The sequence below is a fragment of the Lissotriton vulgaris genome, unplaced genomic scaffold, assembly GCF_964263255.1.
Source record: "Lissotriton vulgaris unplaced genomic scaffold, aLisVul1.2 SCAFFOLD_2626, whole genome shotgun sequence".
Taxonomy (NCBI): Eukaryota; Metazoa; Chordata; class Amphibia; order Caudata; family Salamandridae; genus Lissotriton; species Lissotriton vulgaris.
In genome coordinates this window covers 216,157-233,119 of record NW_028251576.1, presented here as the reverse complement: position 1 = coordinate 233,119, position 16,963 = coordinate 216,157, and the positions used below count along the sequence as shown (strand labels likewise).

Here is a 16,963-nt window from a genome sequence, read left to right as displayed (position 1 = left end):
TATGGTAATGTTTTTTGGTTCATCATATCATAATGTCATTTTCTCAATTGAGCCCATGGTATTGAGTCATTAACGCCTGATATGCGAGTCCTGAGACGATAGACCCATCTCTGCTCTTTCTCTAATAATACCTTTTGTAGGTTGTTGCCTGGCTTAACTTTTTCAATCACCGTCCATTTTATATCGGTGTCCTTGTGGTTGTTTTCAACAAAATGTGCTGTGAGTCTGGTAGCAGTAACTGCTCTTCTTATTGTACTGCGATGTTCGCTAATACGTATTTTTATCTTGCGCGAAGTCATTCCCACATAGGACAATTGACACGGGCGCTTGATCAAGTAAATTACTGCCTCTGAATTACAATTTGTGTGGCATCTTTGTTCCCAAGGTATGTTTAGGCCAAGATCTAGATGTGTGGTGTGTTCAGTGAATTCACAAGCCACACATGTACCACACGGGTAGTGTCCTGTCACTGGAGTGGTATTCCAAAGTGTTGTTTGTGTATTTATGGCTGGTTTGAAACTGTTGGTATGTACAAGTGAGTCTTTTAGACTCTTACTTTTCTTAAAAGAAAACATAGGTTTTTCATAATCCAGGTTATTGGACGTCAAAATATTCAATTTTTTGTTTGATTTTTTTAATCTGATTTGACGAAGAGTTAAATGTAGTTACACATATTAGTAGTTGTGGTTCTGTTTTTTCATTTGTTTCAAGTAGAGATTCCCTTGGTGTATTTCGTGCTCGTTTCCTGGCACTCTCAATTATTCTCGGTGGATACTTCTTCTGTTTTAATTTGTTTGTCAAAATATGAGCCTCCTTTTTGAAATCTTTGACATCGGAACAGTTTCTGCGAATTCGCAGAAATTGGCCCACGGGTAAGTTCTCTCTTAGGCTTCTAGGATGTGCACTAGTGAACCTTAAGAGGCTATTCTTATCAGTGGGCTTGGTGTAAAGGGAAATGGACAAACTCCCATCCCTGGCAAATATATTTATGTCTAAGAATGGTACTGTTTTCTTGTTGTGGTTCAGTGAGAACCGAAGGTAGGGGTTAAGACTATTTATCCATTGTTCGAAGTTCTGTTAAGTTGTCTCGTCCCCCTTCCATACCAGCAAAACGTCATCTATATACCTGTACCACCTACAGATGTTACTTGTGTAGGGGTTGGGAGCCCAGATGTTGTGATTTTCAAAATGGCTCATGTACAGGCAAGCTATGCTCGGGGCAAAAGTACTGCCCATAGAAGTTCCATTTTGTTGAAAACAACCACAAGGACACTGATATAAAATGGACGGTGATTGAAAAAGTTAAGCCAGGCAACAACCTACAAAAGGTATTATTAGAGAAAGAGCAGAGATGGGTCTATCGTCTCAGGACTCACATATCAGGCCTTAATGACTCAATACCATGGGCTCAATTGAGAAAATGACATTATGATATGATGAAAAACATTACCATAACATTTTGAATCACCTATATATATCAGGAACGATGGATACCTGTATAGCCTACGTTGTGAACATTAAAAACTGATCATGATCAGAGCTGAGTGATCACTTACATCTAGTTCATAATAATGGGTTCCCCCATGTGTACAATTAAACATCTGACAATTTCTGGTTATGATTGGACGCAATAGTTATCATGCATAGCATTCTGATACAATGCAGGAGTCTAGATGCTGTGACCGCACTAAGCTCAAATTGGCCAGAACACAACACACTAGGCGCCTCTCATTACTATCCTAAATGGTCATACCAATGAGTCAACCAGTGTGTTAAGAATATATATTTACACGTTGCATAACAGTGCACAATGTGTTTGTTTGACATTGAGTTAGTGTACCTGGCATACCAAAAGTCGATGTGTTAGCAACTAACACCTTATTTTTAATAACATTTTAAAATAGGGTAAATATAATTTCGTCTTTTCTATTCACCAAAAAGCAATGCTGTGACAGGAAGACAGAATAAACATATATATAAGTGTTGGGATTATACATGAATACACAGGAGCCTGCATTGCAATAATTAACTTTTTAATCCCTTTTTTATCGCGGCACTTCCGTTTTTTTGATACGAAAATCCAGGCAGAAAACTACATTCCCCGTGACCCTTTGAGGCTGGGGACGCGCTCACTTCCGGTCTGGCGTCACACGCTTGACGCCGAACACGGAAATAAACAGTACTTTCACCCGCATCGGCTCGAACAGCAGCTACAAGCCGGCGAGCGGGCCCGTTTATTTGGGTAGGGGGCTCCTCTAAACAAGTAAGTGGAGACTCTCCGATTGCTGCGGGTTGCTACGAGCAAAACTTAGTCCCGCTGGAGCTTTTTCTTTTTACGCTAGACCCACTTATGTTAAAAATCGAGACCTAACTCTCTACCACACTTTAATTAGGAGAGTATGCCTCAATGTCCCGCTCACTGAGGTGCCTGCGCCCAACATAAATTGGGTAAGTGGAAAAACGAATTACCAACCGGTGCATGAAGTATGTGAATATATGTCTTCAGAGTGTGATAGATGAATGTAGGACATATATGTTTGTTTGTCTTGTGTGATTTATTTACTGCAATTGAGACTTCGACCACTGTTTTAATACTTCACTTCACAATCTCACACCATTGGAGTGAAATGGAGTGTGATGTTTTGACACTAACTGTTGGGTGTCACATAGTGAGAATGCCACTATATACTATATAGAAGTGACATAGAATGAGACCATTCGTGTTCTCCACTAATTGAGCATGCTCACTCAGCATGCCATGCACAGGGATTTTATACTAGTATACAGATAATGTCTGTTTCTGATAAGATTTTATATGCTATATTTTTCTACAGATGGAGCCTGGCATTTCTTAGGAACAGAACTACACGAACACGAGGAGAAGCTACTCTTCCCTCGCCACGTCAATAGAGTAGGGAATTCCCCCTCTTTAGCATCCCCACACATAAGCGGGTCTCTGAATCTTGCCCTGAAGAAAGTCCGGGACCTTTATGGCCTCATAAGGACTGAAACATGTCGGCACTTCACTAGGGTCATAGAACCATAAAAATCCTAATAAACCCTACTTTTATTCAATTTTCAACAACCCAACCAGACCCATGAATAAAGGGATACCAGGGGTCTGATTGAGGTATTTTATATATACCCCTCTTGCCTTCATTATGATAAGAGCTTCCCAACACTGTGGTTGAGCCCACCCCGACCTGTAGGAGTCGGGGTGACCCAATGATGAAGCATGACACCACTAGGGTGTGTGAGGGTAACTAAAAACAACTAGTGTTGCCCCTCCTCCATACATATAGATATGGTTAGCATATCAAACACATCCCTAGTTGAATAGTGTTTAATCCCTCCACATACATAGGTCCCCTTCTCTTCCTATGAGCGCAACCTACATTGAACTTTCTAGTCCTTTAGTAGGGTGCTTTTGGAGTATTTTTTGTTGTACAGTATTCGCTGGGAGGACGTACTCCATATACCCTCTCAAATCCCCCGGGACCCCTGGATTAAATTACAGAGGTCCTTTGTTTTGCAACATGTTTCGTTTTCATCATTTGCCTGACCAACACGTGTAATTTAAATCACTAGCTGTGATAAAGTTCTTAAATGGGTTGTCCCACGTTTCCAGTGACACTGTTATTGTCATCTTGACCTTCCTAATGTGTGGGTTATATAAGTCACTTCTAAGCTGTAATGTTCTGTTTCTTACACTGAAACCCATATTCCTGATTCAGTCCCTTTTGCTCCCCATGCCAGCATGGTTCAGCCTCTAATGATTCATCCTTCTTATATGGCTTTCTTCACTGAGAGGTTGGTTCTTAAGACGTGTCTCTTTTGAAGTTTGTGTCACTGTTCATGTGGGATAGTACATCACCCTTTCCACAGCCTTCTTTCCTCCATATCCATCCCAAAAGTAGGAAAGATTACACTGATTGAATCTGCACCATGTCCGTAACTTCTATCTTGACAGTGCTAAGGAGGAACAAGTTGATGATCAGTTGTTTAATGTGTTCACCATAGCGAAAAGGTGGTCCGGAAGGAAGCTTATTTGTCTGGATTGTCCTTTGTGTTAAGCTGGGTTATGATCTGACCCAAAAGGAGCCTTCTGAAGGTCTTTGGGCTCAGTCCACTAGAGCAAAGGCTGCAGTTGTGCTCTAGCTCTGGGGGTTCTTGTTTTGGACATCTGTCAAGCTACTATGTGGTCTTCTGTTCATGCCTTCACTAAGCACTGCTGCACTGATTCTCAGATCCACAGGTAGGATCAACTTGTCCTTTCTGCCCTGCAAGACTTCCTGATGGAAGTCCACTTATACTAGAAGGGGTACTTAGTACTTTGTTATTGATTCAATAGGTGAGGAATCTGTAGGTAGTGGTATCTATTAGAAGAATAAGGTTCTTTAGGTACCTTAGGTAAGTAAGAATAGGGTACTTTAGGTACCTTAGGTACAAATAGGGTAGTTTGGGCACTTTAGGTAATGTTTCTGGCTATACTCTTATCTACTTGCAGATTCCTCACCACCTTTCCACCTACCTGCCCTGAAGAGTGTCCTTCAGTGGATTAATAAGATGCCAATATTGCACTCTGGCTGTTTCACCTCAGTTGTTGTCATGTTTGTCTCTGTGCTTGAAGGTATGGAAAAAGGAGAGCAGACGTGCACATACAGGGGTAGCTCCTTTATACTATTGTGTCATCATATCTGGAATGGGACAGAGCTGCGGCTGAAGTCGATGGCTCCACCTACAATTGCGCAGGAACTGTGGAAGCTCCTAAACAAGTAACATAATTTGTCTTTTACCGTTGCTTCTTCTTGAAAGTAATAGTGAAATAAAAGGACATGCCAGAGGCTATCATTATGGATGTCTCATCCCTCCTCTTAGTTGTCAGTCATAGGGATCCAGGAGATATCCTTAGCATAGTTCAGTGGTGCAGAGCATTATAAATACTTTGTGCTGCCGGTAAGAGTTGTTTGCTTTGCTTGATGCCCCGTTTGAACCCTGCTTGATGCCCCTTTGAGCCCTGACAGTTCCATCCAAAAGTACATTTAGGTATTATGGCAGTCAGTATCTCCCTAGCGCTCATGAATCTGTGCATTTTCTGTAGCAAATGCTGCATATGTTCATGGATGAGGTGCCAGCCAGAGCCTATGCAGAATCAATGTGTTGAAGCCCTGGGTTTGAAAACATATAGCCACTGATTATACTTACAGATATATTTCTTTTTGTGAGGGATTACTTAGTAGTGGAGACCGATGTCTCCTTCTAGGGCTTTTATTTTAAATTGAACCACCATTCTGCTCAAGTTTTCTCTTACCCTTGGAAGACAGTTAACATGCATCAATTCAAACTGTGCAGTTGGACTTTGAATGCAGTTCTGAATACAGTTTCATTCATGCCTATACAAATTCATGTTTCGCCGCCTTTTCTAGTTGTAGTGGACTGCCTGAATAAAAGGCTGCTTCATAGAATGGAGATACTAAGCAGCAAAGGTTTTTTGGAGCTGTTCAAAATAATTAAGAATCCATATAAATTGTATTATCAATAATGGTGTGGAACTGCTACCAAAAGTTACGTTGTTAAGTGTTCATCAAAGATTATGTTATCAATATTGGGCAACCATGTAGCAGTTGTGTGGCTCTGAGGAAGATCAACATTTAGGGAAACTCTTTTCAGGGGTATGTTGCTTTCATTTACAGTCAGTTTAACATAACAGATGTATTTGTAAAGTGGGAAAAGGGTTTTGGACTGGGCGCACTGCTATTTGGTGATTTTAAATAGTTTGTGAGGAACTCCAGAGTATCGCCTTCTGTCTGGAGGCGTGGTAAATATGTGGGGGAACCCGGTCACAGTAATGAGTGTGGGCGTTTGGGAATCGATTTTTGCACACTCACGAACATATCCCCAGATGAAGGCATGATTTGAATGCCGAAATGCATTGGGATGATTTGAGTGCATTAATGGAACTGTGATGATGAAATATACCCCTGTGAATGCAACGAGAAGTGAAATTCATGAATAAATACTTGAACATCTTTCACGTTTAAAGTGTTCTATTTACCTTTCAACTAATCATTTAAAGAAACCTTCTTGCAAGGACTTTTTTGGAACCCGGAGGACATCTCTCAGAGCTACCCCCACGTATTTGTAAAGTGCACATTTACCATTTGAGGCACCTTGACACTGCAGAACAGGTGTTTCTTACCCAAATCAACAGTACTCCTTTTATTGTCCTCGGAAGGATGTCAGTCTGAGCGTGCCGGCTGGCCATGAGGTCAAACACAAGTTTCTTGGGTGGATGAATTAATCAGCTGAGGCCCCAGACCCACACCTGGGTTTCCGCACACCTAGTGGCTCTCAAGTTTTGTGCAGCAGAGTAACATAGGCCTTAAACAATAGTAACCACCTAGAACTGGTCCAACCTTGTCACAAATGGCTAGAATGAATATCTGATAGGTTCTGTTACAAAAAAGCATTCATTGGGGCGGTGCTATCTGTGGTGTTTTCCTCATTAATAAATAACTTGTAGACACCAAATGAAGGACCGGTTCTGTTTAATCACCTCAGCAATCAACAGCTGCACAGCAACTGTCAACTTGAGAACCATAACCTTGAGGGATTCCACATAGAACCCCAGGCAAAGTACTACGCTGAACCAGGCATGATGTCACACTATCTACCCCATTGATCCCTTAAATGTTACAAACTTGCTTCATGATCAGACATGTAATATATTACCAGATTTAACTTTTACTGTTTCCCTTGCCTTCAGTTACAGAGTTGCATGGATGCATGAATTCACCCTGTCAGCAGCTTGAATAAAATCAGCTGCAAAAATTGCTTTAGATAGTCTTGCTGATCAGGTCTCTTTGAAGACTAAATTGACACATGGTGGATAATGTACACTATAACCAACCGCTTTTGTGAAAACAGAATATAAAGTTTTCAGGCTATATCTTTTGTTTGTTTGCATGCAGCACACACCTGCTATCTAGGATTGGTCTTGGACAAGTGAAATTTGTTTTTCCAAAAATGTTTGTATCAGCTTTGGACATGACTTAAATGACTCCTCCCTTTATCACCCTGAAACACACAATGCATGGGGACACAGACTGCATCTTATTTTTCCACCTTTGGGTCCGAACGTGTAAATGTAAGTTCTGGAAAATCCCCAAAAGGATTTCTATGTTAGACACTGAAGCTGCAAGAGAAATGCCCCGAGGCCCCTGCCCAGTGACACCATAGATATCACAATTGTTTCCATCTGAAGAAGGATCTTTTTAGTAACTATCAAATAGACTTCCAGCCTCCGTCTTCCTTGCCTGTCCATCCTACTTCCTGGGTAAAGGGCTTTTTTGTATGCCATTAGAACATTGACCGCATATCTGTATAGAATGCAGACTTATAAAGAGCAAGAAACCGTGGCATATTCAAGCTTGCCAAGAATAACATTAACCGGCCCTCTCTAGACAAAATCTGTTTCTCTGTATTGAATGCAAGTACAAAGCTGTTTCTCACAAAACAGTTTAAAATAGTGGAGAACCTGACTTTGGTTATCAGTGCTGCATGTAAGTGATCTATGAATAATGCGGCTGCTGATCGATACCCTCCGGTTAAGGAAGGAAACCTCATAAACGCAGAAGGAAATGTGTGGCAACGGAGGAGGCCATGAGTTGCCATATAGCATATAGAAAAGATCAATTATAGTGGGAGGACTTAGACATATACACCAGGGAAAAGCTATTTTGAAAGCAACCATTTACACTCCATTAAGTGCAACAGACATGACCGGCTATCTGCTCACTGCCAGCTTTCTGTTACATTGTCATGCTTGGCTTTCTCCACAGGTTCAAATGCACTTGCTCCTGTTGCCACTGAATCCTTGTGTAGATAGTAGGTGAATGTGATTTTGGAGACCCTCAAGGACACTGAGACTTGTAAGTCAATGGGGCACTGCAGCAGCATCTTCCCCTAATCTTGCAGGCCACAGAGGAGATGTCCTGCCTCAGATCAAATATTTCCTCTCTAGCGCCACCAGGCATTTACACAGCCAGGCTTCAGTACTCTCAATACTAATGCGACAATTTGCCACACTCTCACATTCCCTCAGGATGAAGCATGGTCTGCTGCCTAGCTGCTCTTTAACCACCCTGATCAGAAGACACCTAGTGAGTGTTGGATACAAAGAGAGACAGATGCAGAATTTAGTTTAACCAGCAAACATGTTATCACCCACTATTCAAAATCCTTTTAAGGCTCCATGAGTTACCACTCCTCTAGAGTTGCATCATTGTAGTAAAAGGACTCAGTCATGTGTGAAAATGGATGTGACATACTCACTGTGCTTCTTCAGCCCGAAGAAGGATGTATCACCTTAGGCCAATGTGTAATACCTGAGGACTTTTCAGTATGACCATTGGTCAGCAGGTCATTATATTCCTACAGGAAGGAAACTCTATGGTAAGCTGACCTTCAGGATGCATACATACTACTTTGCGTACCACACAAGTGCAATGCCAGAGCTTTCAAATAAATGGAAACGTTTCATTTGGAATAAAGTTTGCATCAATGTTCTTTACAAAATATTAGCTGCTGGCTGTATCCCGCTTGCACTGCAAGGCCTTCCATGTATATCCATATTTGGATGACTGACTGGACAAGGGGAAGACGTTTCTTGAATGTCCTTACCAAACCAGGAGAAAGAATTAATTGCTGCACAAACCAGGGTTTACTATTAATCTTTGAAATCTTGTGCCCAAAAATAATTTCTTAGGGCCAACATCGATTCACATGTGATGTAGGCATATCCTACACAAACTGGTGCAGTTATTTCTGAACATGATTCCTCTTTATCAGATTTCACGATGAGTTACTTTTATTTGGAGAATAATGGTTAGAGACAGGAAGGTCATGCACATATCGGGCATGGTAACCTTGTGCTTTACACCGGTATCAACACCACACTCCCATTTAAAACCTCACCAGGCGTGACTATCATGGCAGTGGGAAGATGTGTCCAGATCCCGGGAATATATGATGTTGGATATGGCCAATGTTCAGAATAAGTTAGTAGTGGATCTCTCAGAACCTCTATAGGGCTGTACCTTTGCAGAACCTCTGCCAATGGCTGTTATTACAGACTTACCGTAGGCGGGCTGCGGTGAGCACAACTATGGTCTCTCAGTAAAGGCCAGGTAGACCTCAGAAGAGGTGTCTTGCATATCAGTTTGTTTCTTTGAAAACCGCAACCTCTGCTCTAGCAGCTTTTCAAATTCAAATCACAAGTAGACCTTTTCTGATTCAAACAGCCAATATGACAGCTATGTATTCCTTACAAAAGGAAAGCGTAAAATCCTCTTCAGTTTGCATCGCTGGTGAAAGAGATATGGCAGTAGGCTCTTCGGAGACATGTGCATCTTCTGTCCGAAATGCGTGCCAGGCAAGGGTGATCTGCAGACATTCCAAAAAACATCGGCAATGAACACACATGGAAGATTTATTCAGTCACAAGGAGTGCTGGAAGGGAGCACCAGACACAAATATGTTTGCTGCAATAGAGTATGCAGCATTTCACCTCATTGTATCTTTAACCCCAGTGTAGAGGGACTATTCTGTGTACAAAATGGTCCTTAGTACTTACACATTCTTTCTCTCATTGCCAAGCTTTTCCTATGTAGTCATCCTTAATTCAAGGGGCTTGAAAGGCCACAGCTCATTGAAAGGTTGGTAAATAGGTGCAATAAACTATCTATGCTCCACAGCCCACTCAGCCAGCAATGATTTGTAATATCCTTCTTTCGCTACACTCTCACCGCCAGTTTATTACCTACAGGAATTGTTAATAGTCTGTGCGCCACTTGTAACTTTACAATCAATGCATTCTATAAACCGAAATTGTTACTTACCTTTAACCATTGTTGTCAGATAGTTCTGTTGTTGGTTCATGTGCACCTCAATTGTAGCGCAAGAAGAGGCTTACACTTAAACGTTGTATTCATTTCTTAGGAATGCAGACCAACGATATGCCAAGATAAAAACTGATATGATGTGCAATGTCTGTTCTAATGCATTGTAGTCTTAAGGGGACGTAGAGATCAGTCATTCGAGTCATGCCCAAAGTCAAAACCATGTTTTTGATTGTAGCAACTTATATGTGGCCAGATCTAATACTAACTAGATTGTTGAAGGGTTCACATCATGTGCAGCAGCTGCACAACCAGCTGCAAACTGTTTGTTACACCTAAGAAACAGTTTCCTTATAGGATGATAAGTAGCCAAAATCCTGAATATAAATGCTGATTTATTTAAAATTGTATGTACCCTTGTCCTTTTGATCACTAAGTCACATTACTCATTACTGCTGGAATATTGGTCACAATGACTTAGTAGCATGCCACACGAGCATGTGAATGGATCACAGGGTTTCCAATTAATTTTCTGCATAACCTAGGGGAACAGGCCTGAAAGTAAACAGGCTACATTATCCATTCTCTATTTTTGCTGAATTTGGCTAATGAAGAAGCTGGTCCCATGTTCTCACATTTGAATGTTTTTTTTTTTGTTGCATAGGTCTATCAAGACAATGTCTACCCTGAGGATTGTCATTTTCATTCCTTCAAAAAAGTTCTGTATGAGATGGGACCAGACTACTTTAACAATGTGGAATTGGCATCCTTCCACTCTACCTCAAAAGGCTACATGGGCGAGTAGGTCTTCCAAAACGTTATTTGCTTTTTCTCCATGAAGATAACATTGATTGTATGTAGTTCTGCATACGCATTGCTTCCAAACCACAATATTTAAAAGCACTAACTTGAATTGGTCGCACATGAATCTCGAAAGTCAATCTCAAGATTACTGTTATCTTGAGTACTACAGCACATCTACTATCTGTTTATAATCTTGAACAATGACATTATATATTTTCTACACTTATTCATGGGTCACATATCGGTCAATGTAATGTCTGCTCTAATACCATAAATATTTGGTGTGCTACTTGTTCCTTTTGTATAAAGATCATATATTTTGGAAGGGAAGATTTAAACCGTGACTTTTCAAATGGAATTTTAACATCTGTTTTGTATGTGTTTTAGGCGAATGTTTTGCCACAGTTGCAAATAGCTTCTAACACATGTAGATGGAGCTTTTAGATACTCTGTGTACTGTCAGAATTTAGACATGTATCCTATGTTCTTGAATATCTAGGTAGCCAGTTGCACCTGTAGCTTCTGCTATAGTGAATTAGTAATGGAAATGTGTCTTACGTTGATTTTTGTGAAATCTTTTTAAAATTCAGTTCAGTTCCTATATCTTTATTCGGTTGCCATACTTTTTTAGGAACCATAAAAGTACATAAAAACATTTCATAATATAAATATTGTTTAAAAGACATGAGTTAAAGGAGAGCGGGGTTAATTATACAATCATAATTACAAAACGGGGCGTTCAAAAGGACAAATCTGATTATATCACAATAAAGTGCTAGTGCGTCAGAAGTTAATCATTGTTACAGCGATATTTTATATAAGCCTTAAGAAAACAAGCAATACATTTGGCACTAAATTCAGAATCTAGGTGTTGTAAAGCAAGAAAAGCGGGGCGGGAACTTCTCAAGCCCGTAGATATCAATAGGGGAATGATCCATCGCTTGCGTGGAAACTCATAGTATCTACAGAATAATACTACATGAATTGTGGACTGTACCGAGGTTCATCACATGGACACACAGTATGTAATTTTGACCAATCATGCTGCTTCGGAAAAGTTACTATACGAAAAAAAGCATTGAAACGAAACCGGGTCAATAGATATTTTTCATAGGTATTCAGATGATACAATACATACGGTTGAATCCCTGGTGCAGTCTGGATAGTTAGGATCTCACTATTCGAAACTTTAATAATTTCCTGGGTTAATCGTAACTCCCTTAAATGGGATAAACATATAGTTTTCAGATTTTTCCTCGAAATACTTGCTATAGATAATGGTTGGAAAAAATAAGAAGCAAGATTTAAATCCTTTAAGAAGTTACTCACATATGCCAACCACCGAATTTTTACCCAGTTTGCCAGCCCAGTACAATCCATAATAAGTGAACTTGTCAGTTTACACTGATCCGTTGTCCAAACACGATGCCATAAAAGAATTGGCAGAATTCTGATATTATCTGTTATATAATCCATACCTAACTCAATATGGCAACCGTAGGTTGGAGAACTCTGCGGAACTGCCAGCAAGTATCTAATAAATCCGTTCTCTACCTTCTGAAGGGAGTCTACGGCAACGTGGCCCCACACCCCGGCACCATATACTGCTACACTATGGCATTTCGCCTGGTATATTTTAATCATTACTTCGGGGGGAGGCTTCCCTAACATTCGGGCAAATGCTACCAAGGCAGTAGTAGCTCTTAAAAATAATAATTTCCTGGTGCTAATAGACTGTTGCCAACAGAATTTATTATCAATTAATATGCCCAAGTATGGATAAACATTGGTACATTCCAGTTTAGTATTATCAATAAAGATTGATTTTAACTTCTTTACCCTTTTACCTACATGCATTTCGAAGGTCTTCTTAATATTGACCATAAGGTCCAGGGATGCCATAAATTTATAGTAACTGTTAAGAAGATGCTGTAGTTGAAGAGATGTTCTGGCCATGATCACCGCATCGTCCGCATAGAGTAATGTGGGAATTGGACGGCGGTCAATTGCAGGAAGGTCCTGGCTCCCTTCCAACATAGCCAGTTCTAGACCATTTTTGTAGAGATTGAAAAGAAAGGGAGCCAGAACACAACCCTGTCTGACTCCCTTGGTCACGGAAAATGAATTGGTAAGTTCACCGTTAGCACCATATCCGACTCTAGCCTCTGAATATAATTCACGTAAAAATACAACCAACGGGGGGTCTACACCTATTTTCAAGAGTATTGACCATAGTTTTGAGTGTGAAACACAATCAAACGCTGCGGTCAACTCCACATAAACCAAATGTAGGTGACCACTCTTTACCCCAACATATTTACCGATTAAAAGGGAGAGATTTAATGCTTGCTCAACAGTTCCCAAACCCTCCCGGAACCCATATTGTAAATCTGACACTATTTGATTTACATTCGCCCAATCCTGTAGGCGTTCAAGCACTAGCCGACCGGCCACTTTACCAAGGGAGTCCAGGAGGGAAATGAGCCTGTAGCAGGCTGGGTTATTTCGGTCTCCCTTTTTAAAGATGGGGAGCAGCGTTAATGTTGACCAAGATTTAATAAGTCCAGTCGATGTTGCGGCTTCAAGGACCCGAGTTAGAATCGGTGACCATAGGTCCAAGTTATGGGTGAATATATCTACTGGCACCCCGTCCGGGCCAGGAGCTTTGCCAGTCTTTGAAGCTGTCAGGGCATTAATTACTTCATTATGATCAAAGTCTAAATGTATCGCGTATATTTGTCGATCGGGGGGAACACTCTCCCTATCACCCTCGCTATCAATCTGATTTGGACCTACTTCTGAATTAAAACATTTTGAGAAATGGTTAACCCAAGCTTCTGCGTCCACCACTACTTCAATTCTCGGGACAGAGTTTGACTCCGAAAGAAATGGGGTTTTGACTACTCGCCAAAATGTAGAACTATCATTCATGCGACAACTCGCATGGAGTTGTTCCCATAAGCCTTTTTTTATTTCCATCCTACACTTTTTCATGGCCAAGTTATATTCCTTTCTTAATTTTCTAATTTCTTCTTTCTCTCTCTTAGTTTTACGTAGAGCGGCCTTTAAGCGTGAGTAGGTCTTCGTACATTCAGAGTTAAACCAACCCCTTTATAGTTTATTATTAAACTTCTGTTTACGAAATAGCTCTTCTCTTATAATGTTAGTAATGTCCATAAAACTGGATTGAATCAGCTTGTAAGGAGACTCCAGGTTGAGGCAAATTTCCAATAAAGGAAGTGCTCTACTTACCACCTTAGCTGTAATTACATCTGGATCTTCTTTTGCCCACTTAACCGAGTACCCATTTATCTTGTCCAGGCTCAAAGCTTGTTGGTTTAGTAAGCTGACAGAACTGCTTTTTCTAAAAGCAGTCGGGACTGATAAAATAAGGCTATTAGGAAAGTGGTCACTACTAGTATTGTCTCCAGTTTTAAATTTGCACAGCTGATCCTTTAGATTATAAGATACTAATATAAAATCAATCATGCTAGAAAGAGTTAAAAAAAATCTATTCTGAGTAAAGATCGGTTGGGGTTGAATATAGGCTCCTTGTTGGTTTCTATAGTCAAAAATGTTCACATTTTTCCTCACCGGGGGATAAAAGAAACCCAATGGCAAGATATTAATCCCGTGTCCTGAAAGTTATTTGCCCCTATTTTCAAATCTCATTAACCAGGAGAGGAGAAGCAAAGGTCATAACTATACAATCACCGCTGAATGTTATTTCCCTAGATCCCACCCGTTTGACTCTCCTAACCATCTTAAGTTCCTGGTAAAGGTACTTACTCAGACCTACCCTGGAACACAGCCAGTGTTATGATTTGTTTTTTAACGCAGTCCAGATTTCATCAACTGGGTTGGATAGTTGAGGAACATTGGCCAGTACTATGATGTACGGAGTAGTTTCTGGGGGCAGGTCTAGATGTTGGTCTATTGTAGTTTGTTTTCCCGACATGGAATAACCTTGAGAAAGATGTTGGTCTGAGCCCGAGACGCTCTTGGGTTTTTGGGAAGGACCAGACTGGATATCTAATGGCCTACTATCTGTTACATCATTCTTTTTATCTGGCTGTTTACTCAGCTGTTTATAAGAAGATGGTCTTATAGTCCTACTATTACGAGGGTTACAATTAGAGGTAAAATCCTGTTTAGATGAGTTTTTCATTGTGGGGGGATGGAGGACACCTGTACTGGTACTGTTAACAGTCGTGGAGATGGCATTGCCCTTTGTTTTGTCACTGGCCTTGATGGATTTAGGCAGATTCTCAGCGAGGAGTTCCTCGATGTTCGTCAACCTTGACGTTAGATGGTCTAATCTGACCCTGACATAAAGGTCCAAACGTTCAACAAGTGAAAGCAAACTCTTCATGTCCATCTGCATACTATTGTTACTGCTGTTTGAGTGTTTTCTTATCGTTTGGGGTTTTTTCTTTCCTGAACGCTTCTTAGTTTTTAAGGAGGGTTTAACTACTCTATTATGGTTTGACTGGAGGTGAACGATAGTTTGGGTAACATCTTTACCCGTCTCAGTGTGAGTGCTTTCTGCTATACTAGGGTTTTTAGGACGTTTTTGGGGAGGTTGTGATGGGGAATCGTTTTCCAGAGAGATAATCTCATCTGAACAATATTGAATACAACCATTTAGAGGTTGTTCTAGAGTGTTCCCTACTTTTACAACATCCCTGTCAACTAAAGGGGAAGAGTCATGACTTAATCTTGAGGTTGTTCCCTCAATAGACTCCTCAACCGAAAGGATTTGTTTATCAAGTACACCCACTGCCCCAGATAAATAATTCAATAAGGTCTGTTGGGAGTTGCTAATAACCCCCTGGCCTTTGGATGGCTTGGGGCTTGTATGTTTCCTTTTACCCTTGATTCAAAACAAGGATAGGTTGCAATAATGTGGTAATTACAAATGGCACAAAGTAATGGTAAAGTAGCAATTGTGCAAGAATGAGATTATAACCACAATAACAGTCCTCTTTAGCCTATAACTGCCTAGATGTCACAATGATATGGCCCAAAAGGATCACTTGCCTTGCCACCTCAATGGCAAACACACAACCATCCAGGAGTTAATGCCCGGGCTATGTAAAAACCACAATAGCCACCCGAAACACAACAAAGATTTTAGATTGAGTGGTGAGATAAACAATGAACAGAACTAGACCCTCAAAACCTGATCGGCACAACGAGCAAAGTTCAAATGGAATATACCAGCGAATGCAGGTCAGGGGTTCAGTTTAAATCAATGGATATCGTACAATCATACAATCAGAGTCCCTGGCCCAGCCCAGCCTCCTCTAGCCTCGGAGTGCCATAGAGGGCCCGCCCTTTGCCCGGGCGTAGGCCGGCTAGTCCCGCGCGCGTCCCGCGATGCGGGAGATGTGACGTGTTTTTAAGCGCTTCCGGGAGCGTTGTGGGCGTGATGGAGGCTCCTGGGTAATGTCGTTTTTGGTTCCCCCTCTCGGCGGCCGCGCTTGGTCTGAAGTGGCGGCGGCAGCGAGGGGAAACCACAGCAGGAACACCAAGAAGGAGATTACAGTTCAGCGAGGGGTTATTAGTGTTCAGAATTTGGATGGCGCACAGCAGGTAGTGGTTGAGTAGTCACGAAAAAGGTAGTATTGGTTGGTGCTGCTTGTACAGAGGGAACCCTAAAAACTCTGAAATCAAAGGGTGTAGGAACTAACCCTTGTGATAAGTCAAACAACAAGTCAAGCACACACAACAATTGTAAGGGTATGAGTAAACGAGGTAAGGTGTTCAAGGATAAGATCACACACGATGTTCTTTCTATCTTAGTTTATTGGGTATGTGAATGGTCCTCCTATCAAAGGAGACACCACCAAGAAAGGAAACCAGCCGACACGTGTTTAGTCAGCAAGGGTGTTAACCCAATGACTCTTCAGGGATGAAAAAGTGTGAGATATCGTCGTATCGGGGGACCGGTGATAATTCCAACCCGGTCCTGATCGGGTATTTCAAGCAATAATGTGCACGGTCCGCACAACGTGTAATTGATTGAAGGGTAAGAAGATCGTATGTGGAAAGAGGCGGGTAATGCCTTTTGTCAGGGCTACGAGCTACGGCGGTATGCCGAAGAATGACGTCGAAGGTATTACCGGATGCAGGAAACACCTGGTCTCAAGTGGCGGCGGCAGCGGGGGAAACCACAGCAGGAACACCAAGAAGGAGACACACCCAGTAAGGCTGGTGGAGGAAAGTCAAGGTAAGCGCTATTCAGAGCAACCCGCTCC

The 16,963-nt window shown here is 41.3% G+C and overlaps 1 protein-coding gene across 1 annotated transcript in view; it reads left to right on the top strand.

Annotated features, from left to right (window-relative positions):
* The window catches only part of LOC147662844 (alanine aminotransferase 2-like), a 165,353-nt gene that overhangs the window by 98,833 nt on the left and 49,557 nt on the right, over positions 1-16,963 (top strand). Inside the window, exon 6 of the mRNA XM_086950865.1 lies at positions 10,564-10,700. Coding sequence (XP_086806991.1) covers positions 10,564-10,700 — 137 coding nt within the window. The remainder of the gene's footprint in view (positions 1-10,563; positions 10,701-16,963) is intronic.